This window comes from Salvelinus namaycush, chromosome 7 (genome assembly GCF_016432855.1).
Source record: "Salvelinus namaycush isolate Seneca chromosome 7, SaNama_1.0, whole genome shotgun sequence".
Classification (NCBI taxonomy): Eukaryota; Metazoa; Chordata; class Actinopteri; order Salmoniformes; family Salmonidae; genus Salvelinus; species Salvelinus namaycush.
The window spans coordinates 12021456-12049062 of NC_052313.1; the positions used below are offsets into that span (position 1 = coordinate 12021456).

The following is a 27607-nucleotide window of genomic DNA, read 5'->3' on the forward strand; positions in this document are numbered from 1 at the left end:
TACGAGACGAGCACACAGCCCAAACTGACACTGAATCAGTGTAAAAACACTCATCCAGTCCTGCTATGAGAGCTCTGCCTCCACACACATTCTAAATAACACAACCCTGCCCTTTTATGTTTCCCAACAACGCTCTGCCAAGCTCACACAAACACAAACACACAGCGCCCACTATTCTCTCACTTCGCCAAACGGGAGTCAGTCTAATCGTTAAGTCTCTCCTCACGGAAAACCCCGTCAAATGGAGCCACTCCATAAGCCAAGTTAACCCCACCTCACTGCTACAGTAACTCTGTTTCAGATCCTTTCACAACTTGTAATACGTGTCATCAGACAGGGCCTTCAGAGGAACAGGAACAGGAACCGACAAACCTCCATAACACCTCATCTTAGTATCATCCTACTGAACCCAAAGTTCAGCCCAACTCACCAAACACCAGCACGTCATACAGCACTGTAGCGGCGCTCTCCGATCCGATGCCGTTGTCAGCGTGGCACGCATACGTCCCTGAGTCGCCCTCGCCCGCCGAGTCAATCAGCAGGTTGCTGAGCAGAAAGCGCGTGTTGTTATGGAAACGCAGGTCCTGGCCGTCCTTGGCCCATGTGACCTGCGGGGTGGGAATGCCGCTGGCCACACATTCCAGGACCAGACGCTGTCCCTTAGTGACCATGATGGAGCGAGACACTGGGGGGTAGATGATATGGGCTGCCTCTGATGTTGAACCTACAGGGAGGGAGAGAGGGGAGGGAGGGAGAGAGAGAGGGGAGGGAGGGAGAGAGGGAGAGAGAGAGGGGAGGGAGGGGTTGTTTATCAATGAAGTCTGACTGGCCTTGTTCTAATCTTATTAAGAGGTATTTCAATGTTACAAATCACATCACTTTATCATGCTCATAATGAGAGTTTGGTCATGTTTGGTCATGGTGACTCACGGCGTATGCGCAGGCGGTCAGTGGAGGTGGAGGTCTTGACTTCCTGTGTGACAGGGTTGTAAGCAGCACACTTGTAAGGCCCCTCGTCGTCCAGAGTGGCGTTGGCTATCTGCAGGTTCCCCGATGGCATGATCAGGTAGTTCCCTGTTCACAGACAGACAGAGGGAGTTTTTTAAACATTGAGGCTACACTGGGTAGGTACTGGATAGTGGTAGGCCAACACAATTACAACTGATCCGAGAGACAATTCTGTCGCTGTAATCCTTGGGCATAGACAGGGCAAGTCATATACAGTGAGCTCCAAAAGGATTGGGACAGTGACCCATTTTTTGTTGTTTTGGCTCTGTACTCCAGCCCTGAACTTAGTCACTGTCACTAGCCGGGTACCACCCAGTTACTCATTCCTGCACCTTAGAGGCTGCTGCCCTATGTACATAGACATGGAACACTGGTCATTTTAATAATGTTTACATACTATTTTACTCATTTCATATGTATATACTATATTCTAGTCAAGGCCATCCTATTTAACTATTGCTGTACATATACTATTCTATCCTACATAATCTTCAGGTACACTACATATTCTATCCACATACTGTCCACAATGTCCATTCATCCCATAACATATATACACTACATGACCAAAAGTATGTGGACACCTGCTCGTCGAACATCTCATTCCAGAATCATGGGCATTAATATGGAGTTGGTCCCCCCCTTTGCTGCTATAATAGCCTCCGGTCTTCATTGAAGGCTTTCCACTAGATGTTGGAACATTGCTGCAGGGTCTTGCTTCCATTCAGCCACAAGAGCATTAGTGAGGTCAGGCACTGATGTTGGGCGATTAGGCCTGGCTCGCAGTCGGCATTCCAATTCATCCCAAAGGTTTTCGATGAGGTTGAGGTTAGGGCTCTGTGCAGGCCAGTGAAGTTCTTCCACACCGATCTCGACAAACCATTTCTTTATGGACCTCACTTTGTGCACTGGGGCACAAAGTTGGAAGCACAGATTCATCTAGAATGTCATTGTATGCTGTAGCGTTAACATTTCCCTTCACTGGAACTAAGGGGCCTAGCCCAAACCATGAAAAACAACCCCATACCATTATTCCTCCTCCACCAAACTTTACAGTTGGCACTAGGCATTGGGTCAGGTAGCGTTCTCATATCATCCGCCAAACCCAGATTCATCTGTCTGACTGCCAGATGGTGAAGCGTGGTTCATCACTCCAGAGAACGCGTTTCCACTGCTCCAGAGTCCAATGGCGGTGAGCTTTACACCACTCCAGCCGACACTTGGCATTGCGCATGGTGATCTTAGGCTTGTGTGTGGCTGCTCGGCCATGGAAACCCATTTCATGAAGCTCCTGACGAACAGTTCTTGTGCTGACATTGCTTCCAGAGGCAGTTTGGAACTTGGTAATGAGTGTTGCAACCGAGGACAGACGATGTTTGCACGCTAGGTGCTTCAGCACGCGGTGATCCTGTTTTGTGAGCTTGTGTGGCGCACCACTTCACGGCTGAGCTGAGCTGTCACAATAACATCACTTATAGTTGACCGGGGCAGCTCTAGCAGGACCGAAATTTGACGAACTGACTTGTTGGAAAGGTGGCATCCTATGACGGTACCGCATTGAAAGTCACTGAGCTCTTCAGTACGGGCCATTCTACTGCCAATGATGGTCTATGGAGATTGCATGGCAGTGTGTTCGACTTTATACACCTGTCAGCAACGGTTGTGGCTGAAATAGCCGAATCCACTAAGTTGAAGGGGTTTCCACATACTTTTGTATATATATATATATATATATATATATATATACACTACTGGTCAAAAGTTTTAGAACATCTACCCATTCAAGGGTGTTTCTTTATTGTTACTATTTTCTACATTGTAGAATAATAGTGAAGACATCAAAACTATGAAATAACACATATGGAATCATGTAGTAACCAAAAAAGTGTTTAACAAATAAAAATATATTTTATATTTGAGATTCTTCTAATAGGCAACCCTTTGCCTTGATGACAGTTTTGCACACTCTTGGCTTTTCCAACAGTCTTGAAGGAGTTCCCACATGCTGAGCACTTGTTGGCTGCTTTTCCTTCACTCTGCGGTCCGACTTATCCCAAACCATCTGAATTGGGTTGAGGTCGGGTGATTGTGGAGGCCAGGTCATCTGACGCAGCACTCCATCACTCTCCTTCTTGGTCAAATAGCCCTTACACAGCCTGGAGTTCTGTTGGGTTAATGTCCTGTTGAAAAACAAATGATATACCACTAAGCGCAAACCAGATGGGATGGCGTATCGCTGCAGAATGCTGTGGTAGCCATGCTGGTTAAGTGTGCCTTGAATTCTAAATAAATCACAGACAGTGTCACCAGCAAAGCACCATCACACCTCCTCCTCCATGCTTCATGGTGGAAACCACACATGTGGAGATCATCCGTTCACCTACTCTGCGTCTCACAAAGATACGGCGGTTGGAACCAAAAATCTCAAATTTGGACTCATCAGACCAAAGGACAGATTTCCACCGGTCTAATGTCCATTGCTCATGTTTCTTGAACCAAGCAAGTCTCTTCTTATTATTGGTGTCCTTTAGTAGTGGTTTCTTTGCAGCAATTCGACCATGAAGGCCTGATTCACGCAGTCTCCTCTGAACAGTTGATGTTGAGATGTGTCTGTTGCTTGAACTCTGTGAAGAATTTATTTGGGCTGCAATTTCTGATGCTGGTAACTCTAATGAACTTGTCCTCTACAGCAGAGGTAACTCTCGGTCTTCCTTTCCTGTGGCGGTCCTCATGAGAACCAGTTTCATCACAGTGCTTGATGGTTTTTGCAACTGCACTTCAAGAAACTTTCAAAGTTCATGAAATTGTCTGTGTTGACTGACCTTCATGTATTAAAGTAATGATGGACTGTCGTTTCTCTTTGCTTATTTGAGCTGTTCTTGCCATAATATGGACTTGGTCTTTTACCAAATAGGGCTATTTTCTGTATACCACCCCTACATTGTCACACAACACAACTGATTGGCTCAAACACATTAATAATGAAAGAAATTCCACAAATGACCTTTTAACAAGGCACACCTGTTAATTGAAATGCATTCCAGGTGACTACATCATGAAGCTGGTTGAGAGAATGCCAAGAGTGTACAAAGCTGTCATCAAGGCAAAGGGTGGCTACTTTGAAGAATCTCAAATATAAAATATATTTGTATTTGTTTAACATTTTTTTGGTTACGACGATTCCATATGTGTTATTTCAGTTTTGATGTCTTCGCTATTATTATACAATGTTTAAAATAATGAAAATAAATAAAATCCTTGAATAAGTAGGTGTCCAAACTTTTGACTGGTACTCTATATATATTTATTTAAACTCCGGACTCCAACATTGCTCATACTAATATTTCTATATATCTTAATTCCATTCTTTTACTTTTTGATTTGTGTATTGTTGTGTATTGTTAGATACTACTGCACTGTTGGAGCTAGGAACACAAGCATTTTGCTACACCCGCAATAACATCTGCTAAATATGTGTATGTGACCAATAAAATGTGATTTGATTTGATTTAGGCCTACAGCAGTCTCTTTCAACAACAGAGTGCACTGTCAGCACCAGCCACATGGTGGTGTCTCCTCAACGTGGTTTTCATTTCCCTCTCTCTCTGTAAGCCACGCATCCCCTCCTAAGGCTCCCAGCCATCTACATATCAGCCACAGAGAGGGCCTTTTTCTCTCAAATAACTCAAGAAATAAATGGTTGCAAAATAAACAGAGTATTCCCATGTTTCAACATTACCCAGATAATTGCCTTATCTGCAGTTTAATGATGGGCCAGATAGCTAGGATAGATACAGCATTCCAGTAATCCAGGGAAAGATATAGTGAAAGAGAGAGAGAGAGGGAAAATACTAATGAGAGAGGACAGAGCGAGAGATAGAGGGGGAGCGAAAGAGAGAGAGAATGCCAAAGAGAGAGAAAAAGTATTAATTACAGTAGAGTACGAGGAGAGAGATTGCTTGAGAGAAAAAGAGGGAGGAAGTGAGAGGGGGATAGAATGCAAACTAGACAGAGAAAGAGAATAGGCCTGTAATGGAATAATCGATCCATACCCTTGGAGGTCTCGAGCCACTCCTGTTTGACACTGTAGCGGACCTGGGCCTTGGGCTGGCTCTCAGGGAGGTGACATACGATCACAGCCGTGTTCCCCTCATCCACCTCAATGTCCTGCTGGTCGTCTTGTTCAAAGTCACGCAACTCTGAGATACAGGGAGGACAAGAAAGAGGTCAGGAGAGACACTAACACACACAGATACACATAAACATGTCCCACCATGGAGCCAACCCTGTCAGAGCACCACAGAAGCTCTCCCATAAACACAATTGCGGAATATACACACATTTGCTTCCTCAACCCAGCCAGCCTGTGTAAGTGCTCCAGTCTGTAGTCCATCAATCTGGAGCAGGATGACAACACAATAACTATAAAATGGGAAGATGGGAACTACTAAAATGGGAATTCCAATTCAAGGAAATATTCTATAACAGTGCAAATGGACCAGTCCAGCGGCCATATTGGGCTGTACCATTCTAGACTGTTTGATTAATTCTCCTTCTATGAATAGAGCATGTGTGTGTGTCAGAGCAGAGCTGAGCAGGGGGCTGACTGTGGGACAGAGACTAGGAGCCTGCCTGGTTAGTGGTTGGTTACTGTGGGAAACTGGAGAGGGATTACTGGATGGCCATGTGCTCCCACTCTGTCCTGCAGACACACAGTCTGCACAGCACAGACACTGGGCTGACCTGTAACCCCTCACCCCCCTCAGAGGGGGCCGCAGGGGCTGGATCAGGGGTCAGAGGTGAGCGGTGCCTGCCTCTAGAGTTTCAGGGAAAGAACAACCAGTTTGGATTGGGAGGAAATAGCACTGCTAGACTTTAGAACGCTGATGTCAGAGTGGGGGAGTAGAGTACAGGATATTTAAGTGTTGCAGGAGAGAGAGAGAGAACGGGGAAAAGAGAGAAAGAGAAAGAAAACAGTTTAATAGAGAGAAAAATAGAGAAGTGGAAAGAGGGAACATTCAACAACAATGATCAGAGCTGTAGTGTATGCTAGAGGCAGGGAGTCCAGCGGTGAAATGAAACAAAAATACAACTCCCTCACCTAATTAAATGTCAACCAGTCTCTCTTGATTTATTCTGTTTCATAAAGATGGCGGCGCTCCATTATTTTCAGAGGTGCACGGCTAGTTGTTATTCTTGGACCGCTCAACTCTTTGTCAAAACAGAAGTAACCAAGCCACTCATACACAGTGAACCGACTAGACAACCAGATATGGTTGTTTACACTTCAATGTAGATGAACACAGCTTAATTAAGGCCAGAGTTAAGGCATCTACTGATATAAACACAATAGTGATTCACTTTAGATGCTGAGCATACACCTGGGTGACTGAGAATGCATGATGTTTTTTCATATCTGATCTATTTCCCGTGCAGGCAGTGTGTGTGTTTGTGGCTTTCTGGGGGAATTATTAAAAGGAGAGGGGAGCTACAGGGGTTGGCCTTGACAGGTGCCACCTGCCCTCCCACCCCCCACCCACCTCCATCCGACCCCTATTCCAAGAGAGATGAGACGCACAGGACCTGTCATGCTGAGTTGTGTGTCTGTCCCTGTGTCTCTGTGTCTCTGTGTCTCTGTGTCTGTGTGTGTGTGTCTGGACAGGGGTAGAGTCTCAAAGAGAGACTGTGATGCTCCATTTGCTAAATCAATCAGGCCCTGTTTTTACAGCTACCCCCTGACTCCCCCCTCCTCCTCCCCCCGGCGCTACTAAATTCCTCCAACTATACCTTTAACCCCCTCCTCCCCACACCTCTATTCCTGCATTCTTCCACTGAACTACCCTGTATGTGTGTCTCTCAGGTGAGAGACAGAAAGAAAGAAGACAAAGACAAACAGACAAAGAGTGTATAAGTGACAGAGTATGAATAACTGTAGAACAACTATATAGGAATAACTGTATGTGTGTGTGTGTGGAGTATGTGTGTGTGTACGGAGTATGTGTGTATGGAGTATGTGTGTGTGTACGGAGTATGTGTGTATGGAGTATGTGTGTGTGTACGGAGTATGTGTGTATGGAGTATGTGTGTGTGTACGGAGTATGTGTGTATGGAGTATGTGTGTGTGTACGGAGTATGTGTGTATGGAGTATGTGTGTGTGTGTGTGTGTGTGTGTGTGTGTGTGTGTGTGTGTGTGTGTGTGTGTGTGTGTGTGTGTGTGTATGGAGTATGTGTGTATGTGTGTATGGAGTATGTATGTGTGTGTGTGTGTGTGTGTGTGTGTGTGTATGGTGTGTGTGTGTGTGTGTGTGTGTGTGTGTGTGTGTGTGTGTGTGTGTGTGTATGGTGTGTGTGTGTGTGTGTGTGTGTGTGTGTGTGTGTGTGTGTGTGTGTGTGTGTGTGTGTGTGTGTGTGTGTGTATGGTATGGTGTGTGTATGGTGTGTGTATGGTGTGTATGTGTGTATGGTATGGTGTGTGTATGTGTATGTGTGTATGGGGTATGTGTGTGTGTGTGTGTGTGTGTGTGTGTGTGTGTGTGTGTGTGTGTGTGTGTGTGTGTGTGTGTGTGTGTGTATGGTGTGTGTGTGTGTGTGTGTATGGAGTATATGTGTGTGTGTATGGAGTATATGTGTATGGAGTATGTGTGTGTGTGTGTGTGTGTATGGAGTATGTGTGTATGGAAGATGTGTGTATGGAGAATGTGTGTATGGAGTATGTGTGTGTACGGAGTATGTGTGTATGGAGTATGTGTGTATGGTGTATGTGTGTATGGAGCATGTGTGTATGGAGTATGTGTGTGTGTGTGTACGGAGTATGTGTGTATGGAGTATGTGTGTGTGTGTACGGAGTATGTGTGTATGGAGTATGTGTGTATATAGTATGTGTGTATGGAGTATGTGTGTATGTAGTATGTGTGTATGGAGTATGTGTGTACGGAATATGTGTGTATGTAGTATGTGTGTATGGAGTATGTGTGTATGTGTGTATGTAGTATGTGTGTATGGTGTATAATGTGGTGGCATTTTTCTGCTTTACCAAATGAGGAGAGTTATACTTAAACTACATATTTTTTAATAAGAGCTTTGCAATAGCCTTTTTGACTTTCAATGATGCGCTATCTCTAATGAACCATTGAAAAGTGACTACAGAAAAATACAAATATATTTTATAGCCAAGATACACCCCTCTCAACTTACATGACGAACCACAGATCTTAGGAACTGTTCACAAAGAAATACTTTTTCTTGAGAAAGGAGTATCCCTTAGCCAGATAACATTCGCTATAAATTATCGTTGAGTTTGGTCCCCAAGACGAGGTTCTAATCTCGTTCCTGGTACTTCATAGTACAAAAACACCAACTCATCCAATCTGGAATGCTCTTTAGGTTTTATCACCCAAAGACATCGTAAATCTCCTCTGGCAGTGCTATCTCATAGAGGCCCATCCTCAGTGGAACACACATACAATACTCTATTCTGTCGAATAAAACAACCATTACAATGCAATACAAGCATTATAACATAATCTTGCAAATTTCCACGACAATGTGTGTATGGAGTATGTGTGTGTGTGTGTGTACGGAGTATGTGTGTATATAGTATGTGTGTATGGAGTATGTGTGTATGGTGTACAGAGTATGTGTGTGTGTGTGTACGGAGTATGTGTGTATATAGTATGTGTGTATGGTGTATGTGTGTATGGAGTATGTGTGTATGGAGTATGTGTTTATGGAGTATGTGTATGTGTGTGTATAGAGTATGTGTGTGTGTGTGTGTGTGTGTGGAGTATGTGTGTATGGAGTATGTGTGTATGGTGTATGTGTGTGTGTGTGTGTGTATGGGATATGTGTGTATGGAGTATGTGTGTATGGTGTATGTGTGTATGGTGTATGTGTGTGTGTGTGTGTGTGTGTGTGTATGGAGTATGTGTGTGTGTGTGTGTGTGTGTGTGTGTGTGTGTATGTGTGTGTGTGTGTGTATGGAGTATGTGTGTATGGAGTATTTTATCAGGATCCCCACTAGCTGTTGCTATAGTAGCAGCTACTCTTCCTGAGGTCCACACAGAACATGAAACATGACATAATACTCTTCCTGAGGTCCACACAGAACATGAAACATGACATAATACTCTTCCTGGGGTCCACACAGAACATGAAACATGACATAATACTCTTCCTGAGGTCCACACAGAACATGAAACATGACATAATACTCTTCCTGGGGTCTACACAGAACATGAAACATGACATAATACTCTTCCTGGGGTCCACACAGAACATGAAACATGACATAATACTCTTCCTGAGGTCCACACAGAACATGAAACATGACATAATACTCTTCCTGAGGTCCACACAGAACATGAAACATGACATAATACTCTTCCTGAGGTCCACACAGAACATGAAACATGACATAATACTCTTCCTGAGGTCCACACAGAACATGAAACATGACATAATACTCTTCCTGGGGTCTACACAGAACATGAAACATGACATAATACTCTTCCTGGGGTCCACACAGAACATGAAACATGACATAATACTCTTCCTGGGGTCCACACAGAACATGAAACATGACATAATACTCTTCCTGGGGTCTACACAGAACATGAAACATGACATAATACTCTTCCTGGGGTCCACACAGAACATGAAACATGACATAATACTCTTCCTGGGGTCCACACAGAACATGAAACATGACATAAAACTCTTCCTGGGGTCTACACAGAACATGAAACATGACATAATACTCTTCCTGGGGTCTACACAGAACATGAAACATGACATAATACTCTTCCTGGGGTCCACACAGAACATGAAACATGACATAATACACAACATTAATAGACAAGACCAGCTCAAGGGCTGAACTACATGAATGGTTGTGTGCATGTGTCTGTATGTAAGTACCCCTCCTGCGCATGTATGCTAGTCTGTATGTTCCTGCTTGCGTGTGTATGTCTGCTGCTGTCCCTGTGTGAGTGGGATGCAGTCCCTGTGTGAGTAGGATGCTGTCCCGGTGTGAGTATGCTGCTGTCCCAGTGTGAGTGTGCTGCTGTCCCAGTGTGAGTGGGATGCTGTCCCTGTGTGAGTGTGCTGCTGTCCCTGTGTGAGTGGGATGCTGTCCCTATGTGAGTGGGATGCTGTCCCTGTGTGAGTGGGATGCTGTCCCTGTGTGAGTGGGATGCTGTCCCTGTGTGAGTGGGATGCTGTCCCTGTGTGAGTGGGATGCTGTCCCTGTGTGAGTGGGATGCTGTCCCTGTGTGAGTGGGATGCTGTCCCTGTGTATGTCTGCTGCTGTCCCAGTGTGAGTGGGATGCTGTCCCTGTGTGAGTGGGATGCTGTCCCTGTGTATGTCTGCTGCTGTCCCTGTGTGAGTGGGATGCTGTCCCTGTGTGAGTGGGATGCTGTCCCTGTGTGAGTGGGATGCTGTCCCTGTGTATGTCTGCTGCTGTCCCAGTGTGAGTGGGATGCTGTCCCTGTGTGAGTGGGATGCTGTCCCTGTGTATGTCTGCTGCTGTCCCTGTGTGAGTGGGATGCTGTCCCTGTGTGAGTGGGATGCTGGACTAGAAGGATTGATGGTATTTATAAAGTGGAGCTGGCCTCTGACCTCTAAATATTTAAAGACAGACTCTGCATCCAACATCTTTATGTGCAGAGGTAGGGGGCAGTAGGAACACTGTGTGTGTGTGTGTGTGTGTGTGTGCGTGCGTGCGTGCGTGCGTGCGTGCGTGTGTGTGCGCGCGTGTTACTGTTACAGACATTAATGACGTTTATGTCACACCCAGCGTGTGACAGAGCTGCAGGAGTTGTGACTCGTTCTCTCTTTCTCTCTCACACACACACACACACACACACACACACACACACACACACACACACACACACACACACACACACACACACACACACACACACACACACACATCCTTATCTTCCCCTCACAAGAAAAGCAGCCCTCTCCCCAATTACAGGACCATAACTCCTGCGTCACAGGAATGTGGTGTCGTGGGGAGAAGAGCTGAGAGTCAGGGAGGAGGCCTCATTCACAGTGACCCCATGGTCCCCTCCCCTGGCAGGGCCCCATTCACAACAACCCCAGTCCCCTCCCCTGGCCAGGCCCCACCACCAGGCTTCAGGGTCACATTCTCCAGGCAGACCCCCTCTCAGTCCCTCTCTGTCACCGAGAGTGATACACACTACCACTACACACCATTATTATTCACTACTCCATCAAACCACATGTTTTATTTGTCCCGTGCGCCGTGAACAACAGGTGGACCAACAGTGGAATGCTTAGTTACGGGCCCTTCCCAATAATGCAGAGAGAAATAATAGAACAATTATACCACAAGGAATAAATACACAATGAGTAATGATAATTTGGATATATACACAGGGTACCAGTACCGAGTCGATGTGCAGGGGTACGGGGTAATTGAGGTAGATATGTACATATAGGTAGGGGTAATAGGAGAGACTGAAAAACAGCTTCTATCTCAAGACCATCAGACTGTTAAACAGCCACCACTAACATCGAGTGGCTGCTGCCAACATACTGACTCAACTCCAGCTCACTTTAATAATGGAAATTGATCAAAAATGTATCACTAGCCACTTTAAACAATGCCACTTAATATAATGTATATGTATATACTGTACTCTATATCATCTACTGCATCTTGCCATCTTTATGTAATACATGTATCACTAGCCACTTTAAACTATGCCACTTTATGTTTATATACCCTACATTACTCATCTCATATGTATAGACTGCACTCTATACCATCTACTGCATCTTGCCTATGCCGTTCTGTACCATCACTCATTCATATATCTTTATGTACATATTCTTTATCCCTTTACACTTGTGTGTATAAGGTAGTAGTTGTGGAATTGTTAGGTTAGATTACTCGTTGGTTATTACTGCATTGTCGGAACTAGAAGCACAAGCATTTCGCTACACTCGCATTAACATCTGCTAACCATGTGTATGTGACCATTAACATCTGCTAACCATGTGTATGTGACCATTAACATCTGCTAACCATGTGAATGTGACCATTAACATCTGCTAACCATGTGTATGTGACCATTAACATCTGCTAACGATGTGAATGTGACCATTAACATCTGCTAACCATGTGTATGTGACCATTAACATCTGCTAACCATGTGTATGTGACCATTAACATCTGCTAACCATGTGTATGTGACCATTAACATCTGCTAACCATGTGTATGTGACCATTGACATCTGCTAACCATGTGAATGTGACCATTAACATCTGCTAACCATGTGTATGTGACCATTGACATCTGCTAACCATGTATATGTGACCATTAACATCTGCTAACCATGTGTATGTGACCATTAACATCTGCTAACCATTAACATCTGCTAACCATGTGAATGTGACCATTAACATCTGCTAACCATGTGTATGTGACCATTAACATCTGCTAACCATGTGTATGTGACCATTAATATCTGCTAACCATGTGTATGTGACCATTAACATCTGCTAACCATGTGTATGTGACCATTAACATCTGCTAACCATGTGTATGTGACCATTAACATCTGCTAACCATGTGAATGTGACCATTAACATCTGCTAACCATGTGTATGTGACCATTAACATCTGCTAACCATGTGTATGTGACCATTAACATCTGCTAACCATGTGAATGTGACCATTAACATCTGCTAACCATGTGTATGTGACCATTAACATCTGCTAACCATGTGAATGTGACCATTAACATCTGCTAACCATGTGTATGTGACCATTAACATCTGCTAACCATGTGTATGTGACCATTAACATCTGCTAACCATGTGTATGTGACCATTAACATCTGCTAACCATGTGTATGTGACCATTAACATCTGCTAACCATGTGTATGTGACCATTAACATCTGAATGTGACCATTAACATCTGCTAACCATGTGAATGTGACCATTAACATCTGCTAACCATGTGTATGTGACCATTAACATCTGAATGTGACCATTAACATCTGCTAACCATGTGTATGTGACCATTAACATCTGCTAACCATGTGTATGTGACCATTAACATCTGAATGTGACCATTAACATCTGCTAACCATGTGAATGTGACCATTAACATCTGCTAACCATGTGTATGTGACCAATACAATGTGATTTGATTTGAGATAATAAGCAGTAGCAGAGCAAAGGGGGGCAGAGAGTCCGGGTAGCTGTTTGGTGAACTTCTCTAATAGTCTATTTAGCATCCACACGATGGAGTTACACTACAGTCCTCTTCTCTGCCCTGGCCAACAGTCTACTGGTTAACCAACAGCTACACTTTAAAAACAGATTGAGTTTTTTTATGACCGGTTTTTGTACAATAGTATGCTCAGTCGGACACTTTGAGTTAACAGTGTTTTTCCCACATTCCAATAACTTGGCTTAAGGATTTGTATATATACTTAAAGCCAATGTAGGGAGAGTGTTGAAAATGAGCACAAATACTCACACTGTGGTGAAACCTACACATCGGGTGATACTTTATTTCTGTGTCAATGTGTTTGGATGTTATATAAACCTTAAATGCATGAACAACAACTCACTGGCAGCGGTGACGTTGGCGGGCACACTGGCCAGGGCCCCTGCGTTGGTGCTGGCCACACACTGGTACCTGCCCAGGGTGAGGTTGGTGAGGGCGGGGATGAGCAGCGTGCCAGGCTCCAGTACCACCCCCAGGTCCCCAACAGCCCCGGCAACCAGCTCGCGCCCGTTTAGCCGCCAGCTGATGTTGGCTGAGGGGGGTTGGGTGCTGCACCTCAGAATCACACTTCCCCCTAGCTTCTGGACCACTGACAGAGGCTCCTCTGTGAACACGGGTACTTCATCTGATAGAAAGGGATGAGAGAGGACGAGGGATGAGAGAGAGATGAGAGACACTGCCGTACACCTATTTAAACTGTGTGAAGTTATCCTATTCTCCATCTACCTACATGGGATTGAATCCTTACTTCTGATGTTAGTATCTCTCTAACTATCCCTGTTTCACTGTTGAGATGTTGTGACATGAGTAATGACCAGTGCTCTACTCACCAGTGGCACCATTGACGGTGGCGCCGCCCTGTAGGCAGCACAGCAGCACTGCACTCAGAGCACTCAGCACTCGTGCCCGTCGCTTTTTCATCCACGGAGTCCAGTCTAATGTTCCAGACATCTTCCATACACTATGCCCTGGTGGAGAGAGAGAGAGAGGGGGCAAGAGAGAGAGAAAGAGAGAGAGGTCAGATGGTCATACACAGATTTAAGACACTCAAAACAAACAGTGTGAATCCACCGAATCACAAATGGGCACACATACACGCAAACACACACACACACACACACACTCTCACACACACACATTCTCTCTCTCACGCACACACACATAACTTATTTTATTCTGCCACTAAACCAACAACCACTCAAACCACTGGCAGATCCCATGGCAACGCCATAAACAAACCTCCACATACAGGTACATATACATACACCACCCACACACGCGCAGCAGAAATGTACACACCATATACACACACAGCGGAAACACACCCCACTGAAAGGTAGAGTCCAGGTGAAGGTCCTGCTCACAGCCCTCAGAAACACAACTCCAGCCCAGACACAAACCTTTCTTTTCTGTCAGCCCCCATGCAGCACTGACCCCATGCTACAACTGACCCCATGCTACAACTGACCCCATGCTACAACTGACCCCATGCTACAACTGACCCCATGCAGCACTGACCCCATGCTACAACTGACCCCATGCTACAACTGACCCCATGCTACAACTGACCCCATGCTACAACTGACCCCATGCAGCACTGACCCCATGCAGTACTGACCCCATGCTACAACTGACCCCATGCTACAACTGACCCCATGCAGCACTGACCCCATGCTACAACTGACCCCATGCTACAACTGACCCCATGCAGCACTGACCCCATGCTACAACTGACCCCATGCTACAACTGACCCCATGCAGCACTGACCCCATGCTACAACTGACCCCATGCTACAACTGACCCCATGCAGCACTGACCCCATGCTACAACTGACCCCATGCTACAACTGACCCCATGCCACAACTGACCCCATGCTACAACTGACCCCATGCCACAACTGACCCCATGCTACAACTGACCCCATGCTACAACTGACCCCATGCCAAGACTGACCCCCTCACCACTCATCCCCCTTTCAGCCCCTTCATCAAAGAGGCGCCCTCATTCTGCGGGGGTTAACCCGACTCTCCCCCACTCAGGTGTAACTGATACAGGTAGAGGGTATGGGGGAGCAGGAAGGGGACAGAGAGCCTGTATTCACCACACAAAGAACAACTGAATACAGGGAGGACAGGGAGGGGAAAGGGGGGAATACTAGTATCGCAGCAGTGTGTGTGTGTGTGTGTGTGTGTGTGTGTGTGTGTGTGTGTGTGTGTGTGTGTGTGTGTGTGTGTGTGTGTGTGTGTGTGTGTGTGTGCGTGCGTGCGTGCGTGCGTGCGTGCGTGCGTGCGTGCGTGCGTGCGTGTGTGTGAGCTCATATGGATATTAGAGAGCAAGAGAGGATGATAGAGGGGGAAATAAGGCCAGAGAGCAAGAGAGAATGATAGAGGGGGAAATAAGGCCAGAGAGCAAGAGATAATGATAGAGGGGGAAATAAGGCCAGAGAGCAAGAGGGAATGATAGAGGGGGAAATAAGGCCAGAGAGCAAGAGATAATGATAGAGGGGGAAATAAGGCCAGAGAGCAAGAGAGAATGATAGAGGGGGAAATAAGGCCAGAGAGCAAGAGAGAATGATAGAGGGGGAAATAAGGCCAGAGAGCAAGAGATAATGATAGAGGGGGAAATAAGGCCAGAGAGCAAGAGAGAATGATAGAGGGGGAAATAAGGCCAGAGAGCAAGAGAGAATGATAGAGGGGGAAATAAGGCCAGAGAGCAAGAGAGAATGATAGAGGGGGAAATAAGGCCAGAGAGCAAGAGATAATGATAGAGGGGGAAATAAGGCCAGAGAGCAAGAGAGAATGATAGAGGGGGAAATAAGGCCAGAGAGCAAGAGATAATGATAGAGGGGGAAATAAGGCCAGAGAGCAAGAGAGAATGATAGAGGGAGAAATAAGGCCAGAGAGCAAGAGAGAATGATAGAGGGGGAAATAAGGCCAGAGAGCAAGAGAGAATGATAGAGGGGGAAATAAGGCCAGAGAGCAAGAGAGAATGATAGAGGGGGAAATAAGGCCAGAGAGCAAGAGAGAATGATAGAGGGGGAAATAAGGCCAGAGAGCAAGAGAGAATGATAGAGGGGGAAATAAGGCCAGAGAGCAAGAGAGAATGATAGAGGGGGAAATAAGGCCAGAGAGCAAGAGAGAATGATAGAGGGAGAAATAAGGCCAGAGAGCAAGAGAGAATGATAGAGGGGGAAATAAGGCCAGAGAGCAAGAGAGAATGATAGAGGGGGAAATAAGGCCAGAGAGCAAGAGAGAATGATAGAGGGGGGCCGGTAATGGTCAGTCTATTAACAGTTAATGCACAGCGGGGAGCTTTACTCAGCCTTGTCGCTCTGCCAAGTTTCCCAAATTCTTCCCTGTCAGGTTAAACTAACAACTTCCCATCAGGATGAGGAGGGTGGTCCACAGCTCCCAGAGAACATCACTCTCTCTCTCTCTCTCCTTCTGTTTCCCTCTCTCTCCCTACCTCTCTCTCTCTCCCAACCTCTCTCTCTCTCTCTCTGACTCCCTTATATCACTGTCTCTCTCCCAACCTCTCTCTCTCTCTCTCCCTACCTCTCTCTTTCTCTCCCCCTACCTCTCTCTCTCTCTCCTTCTGTTTCCCTCTCTCTCTCCCCCTACCTCTCTCTCTCTCTCTCCTTCTGTTTCCCTCTCTCTCTCTCTCTCCCTACCTCTCTCTCTCTCTCCTTCTGTTTCCCTCTCTCTCTCTCTCTCTCTCCCCCTACCTCTCTCTCTCTCCTTCTGTTTCTCTCTCTCTCTCTCTCTCCTTCTGTTTCCCTCTCTCTCTCTCCTTCTGTTTCTCTCTCTCTCTCCCCATACCTCTCTCTCTCTCTCCTTCTGTTTCTCTCTCTCTCTCTCTCTCTCTCTCTCTCTCTCTCTCTCTCTCTCTCTCTCTCTCTCTCTCTCTCTCCTTCTGTTTCTCTCTCTCTCTCTCTCTCTCTCTCTCTCTCTCTCACACACACACGCACACACACACAGGCCTACATACACACTAGCATGCGAACACACACATCCTCATACATAAACACACAGTACTACACAGGCTCATTCACACTGCATACTCATACATGCAAGGATACATAAACACATTAACACTCTCACACACAAACACACACAAGCACACACACAAGCAAACACACAAGCACACACACAAGCACACACACAAGCAAACACACAAGCACACACACAAGCACACACACAAGCTGGCCCTGATCCTATCGTTGCAAGGCAAAAGGAATGATTGATGAAGCTTCAGGCTTTAGTGACAGAGCCTAACGAGGAGCAAACACACTCACACACACGCACACACTCGTGTGCACGCACGCAGGGGGAGAGCAGGACAGAGAAAGTGGAAAATATTACACAGCAACTTCATTATATTCCAATGGCACTTTAGTGAAACCATTTTCTTTAGTTGGTGGGCACAGGATTCTAATAGATAGTTGTCAACTATTAATAAACAAGTTCCATAAGGTATAAACTAAAGTCATCAAGACATAGATGAGGATCCTATATGTACACAAACTCTTTGATTCTCCATTCATCTCTTACCCTTCTCTCTCCACCCAGAACCCTGACTCCTGACCTAGAACCCTGACTCCTGACCTAGAACCCTGACTCCTGACCCAAAACCCTGACTCCTGACCTAGAACCCGGACTCCTGACCTAGAACCCTGACTCAAAACCCTGACCCCTGACCTAGAACCCTGACTCCTGACCTAGAACCCTGACTCCTGACCCAAAACCCTGACTCTCTTTCCATCTACATGGGCTGGATCACATGAGCTCTGTCTGGAACATACTGGAACATGTACTCTAGCACTCTCTCTCTCTCTCTCTCACTCACTCACTCACACACACACACACACACACACACACACACACACACACACACACACACACACACACACACACACACACACACACACACACACACACACACACACACACACACACACACACACACACACACACACACACAACCCTCTCTCATCTAGGGAACCAACCACCTGTGGGTCCCAATGAGGAGAGCTACGAATCCTCAAAAAACACACAAGCAAAATTGTAAGACCCACACACACAGACAAAAACAGTTTCACTGCAGACTAACAACCACATTCACACGGTTTCACATGATTCATCACGGTTTAAAAACACTCTTCTTCTTCCATGAGTACCTCTGCAACATCAACCCTCCCTAAAAGCAGCCTCCTCTCTGGCTCTTCTAGATCCATTCATCAGAATAGACTGTATTTGCTTAGCAGATACCATGCCTCAGGGTGACAAGCTGGCCTCAACACAACTTTTTCCATCCATCCATTCCAGCAGAGATAGAAAGAGAGCAGAGAGACCATAGAGTGGGAGAGAGAGAGGGAGAGGGCACAGCGAGAGAGAGAGAGAGACTAATGAAGCCTTCTTCTTTTCTTTCCTGTCCTCTCTCTCCTCCTCCGCATCCCAGAGCAGAGGGAGGCTGATGAAGACCAGAGACACACACAGACAGGTCCTCTGATTTAGGACAGAAGAATAAGAGTGTGTTGCAAATAGCCTGGAGTTAACCTCGGGAAGAAATTAGGGCTAGGAATTGCCAGGAACCTCACAATACTTACGTGCCGATATGATATGTATTTCGATTCTCACGATTCTATATGTATTGCAAACTGTGATTTTATTGTGATTTGATGTTCCAAACATATTGCTCACCATGTCTTCAGCAGAGGGAGAAGAGAGAGTCATGAGAAAACAAGTTTTAATCAGTCATGGAAATAAAAGTGATGAAAACTAATTGTCTCCCAATTTAAATAGAAGATGGAGAACAAGCTATGAAAGAAAAATACTTTGTTTTGGTGCACTTACAGTCAACCAGTGTAAAAATAAGACTTCGATATTGTCAAAACGATACATCGTCAATAAAAATATCCTGATATGTAACTATCATTTTTTGCTCCCAGTTCAAAGCTTGGTAAATCTGTCCCTATGTCAGTATGTTTGTAAACTCCTGTGTGTATCTTATAAGCTCCAGATGTCTGTGCTCCAGAGGTGTGTTGGGGTCGTTTGTGTATGACAGTTTATTACGTACATCCATCTAGTACCGGGTCAGACACCCCTTTGCTTCCAGAACAGCCTGAATTCTTCGGGGCATGAACACGTCGCTCAATTGGTATCAAGGGACCTAACGTGTGCCAGGAAAACATTCCCCCACCACCAGCCTGTACCGTTTACACCAGGCAGGATTCATGCTGCTTATGCCACACCTGACTCTGCCATCAGCATGACGCAACAGGAACCAGGATTCGTCGGACCAGGCAATGTTTATCCATTCCTCAATTGTCCAGTGTTGGTGATCTTGTGCCCACTGGAGCCGCTTCTTCTTGTTTTTAGCTGATAGGAGTGGAACCCGGTGTGGTCGTCTGCTGCAGTAGCCCATCTGTGACAAGGACCGCCAAGTTGTGCGTTCCAAGATGCCGTTCTGCACACCACTGTTGTACTGCGCTGTTATTTGCCTGTTTGTGGGCCGCCTGTCTCCTTCGACCTCTCTCATAAACAAGCTGTTTTCTCCCACAGGACTGCCGCTGACTGGATGTTTTTGGTTTGTCGCTCCATTCTCGGTAAACCCCAGGAGGCCGGCAGTTTCTGAGATACTGGAACCGGGGCACCTGGCACCGACGATCATACCACGCTCAAAGTTGATTTGGTCACTCATTTTGCCCATTCTAATGTTCAATCGAACAGTAACTGAATGCCTTGGCGCCTGTCTGCCTGCTTTATATTGCGAGCCACGGCCACGTGACTTACTGTCTGTAGGAGCAAACCATTTTTTGTGAACGGGGTGGTGTACCTAATAAACTGACTTGTGGGTATGGGTTAGGTCGGGCATGTAATATGTGTGTGGAGTGTATGAGTGAGTATAGGTGTATGAGTATGTTGTTTGCTCTTATGTGAGAGATGTAGATGGCGAGCAGTACTTATGAGTCTTGGATGTTGCATCAGTACTATGGGCATATACGTGTATGCAGACCTGCCAACATGCACTCATTTTGCATACCATCTACGCAATTCTTTGTCCATGTACGCAGGTACGAGATCCGAGTTAAAAGTACGCAGAAATGAATATTATTATTATTATTCTTTTTTTTACATTTAATAAAAATAAATCCACTGAGTAAATCTAACATCCCGATTCTCGAGCTGCAAGACACAGACATGAATGGAGTTTGTGTCAACTGACCTGGATATGAATACATCATTATTAGACGTAGCTACCTCATGTCTGCCCCTCCTGTTTGTTGTGATGCTGAGTTTTCCGACTGTCAGCTGTAAGTTAACACATGGACAAATCCCTTTTCCACTCCGTGTGTTGTGGAAAGGTAAACACATTGGTTCAAGCTAACGTTAGAGAACATAAGATGGACATTCAGTGGGCTCTAAAGTGCCAGCAGTTCACTCGCATTTGCTAGTGAAAGAAATTAAATACGAAAAATAACTGAAAAACATTTAATTCTGCGTTCCATTAGTTGTATTTTCCACGTAACATTACGAGGATCACGCAACCTGATAGACTTTAACAGTAATTATGATCCACGTCACAAAAAGCATTACAAAAGTATAATCAAAAATAAATATAAACATCTTGGAATTAAATGGAGTCGAGTTTAGAAGACTGCACGATGAAGAATGAATGAGTGTCCGATATTAACTATAGAGGCAATGCTTCTAAAATGCATTTGCCCTACATTTTAGATTTTAGCAATTTAGAAAATCTGAAATTATGTATGCTCTGCAAATAAATACAATAGACACCTTTACATAGTTTGCAGTCTGTGTCGATGCAATCATTTGTTTTAATGTTTGGAATGCTGTCAAGATAGAAAGTATTCCAACCTTTTATAGACTTGATTTGGTACAATTCTAGAATTGCGATCAGACTCGAACAGCGTGCGCATGAGCATGCGGGGGAAAGAAAACCCCAATTCGGTGCGTGCTACACGGAGCGAGTTGAATCTCCAATTTGCCGCGCGCGTCTGATACTCTAAAAAGTTGGACAGGGTTGGCAGGTCTGGTGTATGTAACGGTATGCTGTGTACTAGTATGAGATGGTGAGAGGTGTATGAGATGGTGAGGGGTGTATGAGATGGTGAGAGATGTATGAGATGGTGAGAGGTGTATGAGATGGTGAGGGGTGTATGAGATGGTGAGGGGTGTATGAGATGGTGAGGGGTGTATGAGATGGTGAGAGGTGTATGAGATGGTGAGGGGTGTATGAGATGGTGAGGGGTGTATGAGATGGTGAGAGGTGTATGAGATGTATGAGATGGTGAGAGGTGTATGAGATGGTGAGGGGTGTATGAGATGGTGAGAGGTGAATGAGATGGTGAGAGGTGTATGAGATGGTGAGAGGTGTATGAGATGGTGAGAGGTGTATGAGATGGTGAGGGGTGTATGAGATGGTGAGAGGTGTATGAGATGGTGAGAGGTGTATGAGATGGTGAAGGGTGTATGAAATGGTGAGGGGTGTATGAGATGGTGAGAGGTGTATGAGATGGTGAGAGGTGTATGAGATGGTGAGGGGTGTATGAGATGGTGAGGGGTGTATGAGATGGTGAGAGGTGTATGAGATGGTGAGGGGTGTATGAGATGGTGAGAGATGTATGAGATGGTGAGAGGTGTATGAGATGGTGAGGGGTGTATGAGATGGTGAGGGGTGTATGAGATGGTGAGGGGTGTATGAGATGGTGAGGGGTGTATGAGATGGTGAGAGGTGTATGAGATGGTGAGGGGTATATGAGATGGTGAGGGGTGTATGAGATGGTGAGAGGTGTATGAGATGTATGAGATGGTGAGAGGTGTATGAGATGGTGAGGGGTGTATGAGATGGTGAGAGGTGAATGAGATGGTGAGAGGTGTATGAGATGGTGAGAGGTGTATGAGATGGTGAGAGGTGTATGAGATGGTGAGAGGTGTATGAGATGGTGAGGGGTGTATGAGATGGTGAGAGGTGTATGAGATGGTGAGAGGTGTATGAGATGGTGAAGGGTGTATGAAATGGTGAGGGGTGTATGAGATGGTGAGAGGTGTATGAGATGGTGAGAGGTGTATGAGATGGTGAGGGGTGTATGAGATGGTGAGGGGTGTATGAGATGGTGAGAGGTGTATGAGATGGTGAGAGGTGTATGAGATGGTGAGGGGTGTATGAGATGGTGAGAGGTGTATGAGATGGTGAGAGGTGTATGAGATGGTGAGAGGTGTATGAGATGGTGAGAGATGTATGAGATGGTGAGGGGTGTATGAGATGGTGAGAGGTGTATGAGATGGTGAGGGGTGTATGAGATGGTGAGAGGTGTATGAGATGGTGAGGGGTGTATGAGATGGTGAGAGGTGTATGAGATGGTGAGGGGTGTATGAGATGGTGAGGGGTGTATGAGATGGTGAGAGGTGTATGAGATGGTGAGGGGTTTATGAGATGGTGAGAGGTGTATGAGATGGTGAGGGGTGTATGAGATGGTGAGAGATGTATGAGATGGTGAGAGGTGTATGAGATGGTGAGGGGTGTATGAGATGGTGAGGGGTGTATGAGATGGTGAGGGGTGTATGAGATGGTGAGGGGTGTATGAGATGGTGAGAGGTGTATGAGATGGTGAGGGGTATATGAGATGGTGAGGGGTGTATGAGATGGTGAGAGGTGTATGAGATGTATGAGATGGTGAGAGGTGTATGAGATGGTGAGGGGTGTATGAGATGGTGAGAGGTGAATGAGATGGTGAGAGGTGTATGAGATGGTGAGAGGTGTATGAGATGGTGAGAGGTGTATGAGATGGTGAGAGGTGTATGAGATGGTGAGGGGTGTATGAGATGGTGAGAGGTGTATGAGATGGTGAGAGGTGTATGAGATGGTGAAGGGTGTATGAAATGGTGAGGGGTGTATGAGATGGTGAGAGGTGTATGAGATGGTGAGAGGTGTATGAGATGGTGAGGGGTGTATGAGATGGTGAGGGGTGTATGAGATGGTGAGAGGTGTATGAGATGGTGAGAGGTGTATGAGATGGTGAGGGGTGTATGAGATGGTGAGAGGTGTATGAGATGGTGAGAGGTGTATGAGATGGTGAGAGGTGTATGAGATGGTGAGAGATGTATGAGATGGTGAGGGGTGTATGAGATGGTGAGAGGGGTATGAGATGGTGAGGGGTGTATGAGATGGTGAGAGGTGTATGAGATGGTGAGGGGTGTATGAGATGGTGAGAGGTGTATGAGATGGTGAGGGGTGTATGAGATGGTGAGGGGTGTATGAGATGGTGAGAGGTGTATGAGATGGTGAGGGGTGTATGAGATGGTGAGAGGTGTATGAGATGGTGAGGGGTGTATGAGATGGTGAGAGGTGTATGAGATGGTGAGGGGTGAATGAGATGGTGAGAGGTGTATGAGATGGTGAGAGGTGTATGAGATGGTGAGGGGTGTATGAGATGGTGAGAGGTGTATTAGATGGTGAGGGGTGTATGAGATGGTGAGAGGTGTATGAGATGGTGAGAGGTGTATGAGATGGTGAGGGGTGAATGAGATGGTGAGAGGTGTATGAGATGGTGAGAGGTGTATGAGATGGTGAGAGGTGTATGAGATGGTGAGAGGTGTATGAGATGGTGAGGGGTGAATGAGATGGTGAGAGGTGTATGAGATGGTGAGGGGTGTATGAGATGGTGAGAGGTGTATGAGATGGTGAGGGGTGAATGAGATGGTGAGAGGTGTATGAGATGGTGAGAGATGTATGAGATGGTGAGAGGTGTATGAGATGGTGAGAGGTGTATGAGATGGTGAGAGGTGTATGAGATGGTGAGGGGTGAATGAGATGGTGAGAGGTGTATGAGATGGTGAGAGGTGTATGAGATGGTGAGAGGTGTATGAGATGGTGAGAGGTGTATGAGATGGTGAGGGGTGTATGAGATGGTGAGAGGTGTATGAGATGGTGAGGGGCGAATGAGATGGTGAGAGGTGTATGAGATGGTGAGAGGTGTATGAGATGGTGAGGGGTGTATGAGATGGTGAGGGGTGTATGAGATGGTGAGAGGTGTATGAGATGGTGAGGAGTGAATGAGATGGTGAGAGGTATTTAGGAGTCAGTGGATAAAGCCTCTTTGTGGCGCTGGTGCAGGCAGGCTTCTTGGGTTCCCCGGGCTAAATCAGGGCCCTATTGTTCCCCTGCCTCCCAGGATAAATTAATTTTGACAAGGCTGCTAATTGGATAAAACCAGGCTGGAGCCTCCTCCCTGAGCACTCAAATTCCATCTGCTTTCTAGCATGGAGAGAGAGGACACAGGATGAGGGGGGGGTTAGGGGTGTTGGGTAGCTAAGCTGTTGAATATGTATCACCCCCCTACTCCTCCTCCTCCTCTCTTCCTCACACCCTCTCTCTCTTTCTATCCACCATTTTACATCCTTTACTACCCCCCCATCCAAACATCACAATGGCCCCCCTTTAGATAAACACATGCGGTGTCAAGTGTGAGGATTGCTGGGTTCAACTGCTCCGCTCGGGCCCGCCGGCCCACAATGCCGCACTGCATAGCTGCCATGCGGGAGGCCGGTTGCCCCTAGCGACGCTAACAGGCAGAACGTACCTTAATAGAGTGGAGAGTCATTGTAAAGCAGTGAGCCGGCGCGCGGACAAAGACCCCACGGACCCTTGAGAGAAAGAGGACAAAGACCCCACGGACCCCCAGAGAGAAAGGGGAGACGCTACTCTGAAGGGCCCCGGGAAGAGCTGATGATGGGGCCTGCTCAATGGAAGAGAGGAGAGGAAGAGAGTGTGTGTGTGGGGAGTGGGGGGGCAGTTTGAGAGTAATGTGGGGGGGTGAGTGGGGGGGTGGGGGCTCAATGACCAAGAGGTTTGAGAGTAATGTGGAGAGGTGAGTGGGGGGGGGGGGTTCAATGACCAGGAGGGTTGAGAGTGATGTGGAGAGGTGAGTGGGGGGGGGCGGTTCAATGACCAAGAGGATTGAGAGTAATGTGGAGGGGGGGCTCAATGACCAAGAGGTTTGAGAGTAATGTGGAGAGGTGAGTGGGGGGGTGCTTAGATGGGTGAGGTTTGGGGGGTGAAGGGGATGAAGAGGGCTTGACTGAGAAAGCAGAACAGGGTTCAAATTAACGGAGGGGATGCCAACTGGCAGGCGAGCAGGAGGACAGAGGGTCTTGTCAATGAGAGGGTGTGTGAGAGCATCGTTTGAATGTGTCCAACATATTTTCCCTGCACTCAGTCAATCTGGATGCTGGCCCTTTGGTCAGGCTGGTCAGGCTGGTCAGGCTGGGGCTGAGTGAAGGAGATAAAATACAACAACCGCTACAGCTCGGCTCTCATTTGACATTTTAGTCACTTAGCAGACGCTCTTATCCAGAGCGACTTACAGTAGTGAGTGCATCCATTTTCATTTGTACTGTTCCCCCGTGGGAATCAAACTTGGCGTTGCCTGTGCCAATTTAAGATGAATTGCCAGTCCCTCCAGGATTCCACAATTCTGCCATCACATTTGTTGGTGGCAAAATCAACAATTCCCTGCATAATATGTGCGGGCTTGCAATTTTGACCAATCACCACACAATTTCCGCATGAAACATTCAAATCATCGCAATATTATTGCATAAAACTGACCCATCACCATAGTACAAAAAGAGGGCTCGCAATTTCAACCAATCACCAGACACTAACAGCATAATATGGTTCAATCAAGCCACAAGTCAACAAACTTTTTCCCTCATCAGAGCATTTTCTGAACTAATTGGACAAAATCGTTGTATAATGCTATGCTAAATGTCAGAATTGCCGCAGCAATTTTTGCCGGCAAATATTTAAAAAAAATACCTGCGGAATCCTGGAGGGACTGAATTACATTTCCCCAACCCGTTCCCTCAGCTGTTTACCAAAACAAGTGGCAGTGCTGCCGTTTTGTTGTTTTCTGAATCCCAGACTATAGCTTTAATAGCCTACACTGTTACCTAAACAACCTGTTAGCTGTACAGGAACCAGTTCATCCCAGGTCCCTATGCTTTGGCTAGGTCTATACCTAGCACATACAGTTTCAACACACAGTCCTGGCCCTCTCATTGGCTAGTCCAGTACCTGGGTTCTCTCTGACCTCTGACATTAACAGAATATTCTGGAGGGTTCTCTCAGGGTTCTCATAATGTTGCCCAGTGTCCGGTCTGGAGCGTGAAGTCATGAGCTTTGCCAAAAGTCAAAAGTCCTGTTCTGCCCTAGAAAGCCTATGTAAATTCCAATCGCCAGAATGAGCCAAAAGAATTGTGTAGATGCCCATTTTGGGCTCTAAAATGTGTTTATTATGATCAAGTTCAATCTCCAATGTGAATTCTGTTCGCTACAAACCAAGATATTTAATTAAACAGTGATCAATTCTGACTACCTCATTTGTCGTCACACAGGACCACGTGCTGACACAGACCAATCACAGGCCGGCAGGCTACGAGGAGGCTCGCACCCTCATGCACACTTCTTGCCCTTATGGGGGTGTGGTGTGCTCATAATGCTCTTCTTGCCCTTATGGGGGTGTGGTGTGCTCATAATGCTCTTCTTGCCCTTATGGGGGTGTGGTGTGCTCATAATGCTCTTCTTGCCCTTATGGGGGTGTGGTGTGCTCATAATGCTCTTCTTGCCCTTATGGGGGTGTGGTGTGCTCATAATGCTCTTCTTGCCCTTATGGGGGTGTGGTGTGCTCATAATGCTCTTCTTGCCCTTATGGGGGTGTGGTGTGCTCATAATGCTCTTCTTGCCCTTATGGGTGTGTGGTGTGCTCATAATGCTCTTCTTGCCCTTATGGGGGTGTGGTGTGCTCATAATGCTCTTCTTGCCCTTATGGGGGTGTGGTGTGCTCATAATGCTCTTCTTGCCCTTATGGGGGTGTGGTGTGCTCATAATGCTCTTCTTGCCCTTATGGGGGTGTGGTGTGCTCATAGGTTGACTACCTCAGCCAGGATGAAAACGTGCTTCATATTCAAATACTTCCGGCTTCATGCGCCATTTGGAGTCTTCCATAGGAATACTGTACGTGGATGACGTCAGAGCTATCACCCTCTCTGGTTTTAATGTCTATGGATGTTGCCGCAACATTCTGGAGAGTTCTGGGTCGCGTTTAATGTGGTAAAACTAACGTTACAGAACGTTCAGATAGAACTGTTTTATGTAGAACACACACAAGTCTATGTCATGTAGATTAGGGAATTATGTTAGCTGGTCTTTACAAGGCATTTCTATCAGGCCGCCGTGCCCTCCTGATGGTGGCGCTGGTGAGGTCTGAGTTGGTGAGGTTGGCAGTTGAGCCCACTCCAGCAG

The 27607-nt window shown here is 46.2% G+C and overlaps 1 protein-coding gene across 1 annotated transcript in view; it reads right to left on the reverse strand.

Annotated features, from left to right (window-relative positions):
* Window positions 1–27607, reverse strand: part of LOC120050969 (brother of CDO-like) — a 48523-nt gene that overhangs the window by 6730 nt on the left and 14186 nt on the right. Inside the window, exons 2-6 of the mRNA XM_038997522.1 lie at window positions 14112–14249; window positions 13625–13906; window positions 5061–5207; window positions 931–1074; window positions 431–724 (exon numbers count right to left, since the gene is read on the reverse strand). Coding sequence (XP_038853450.1) covers window positions 431–724; window positions 931–1074; window positions 5061–5207; window positions 13625–13906; window positions 14112–14232 — 988 coding nt within the window. The 5' untranslated portion in view covers window positions 14233–14249. The remainder of the gene's footprint in view (window positions 1–430; window positions 725–930; window positions 1075–5060; window positions 5208–13624; window positions 13907–14111; window positions 14250–27607) is intronic.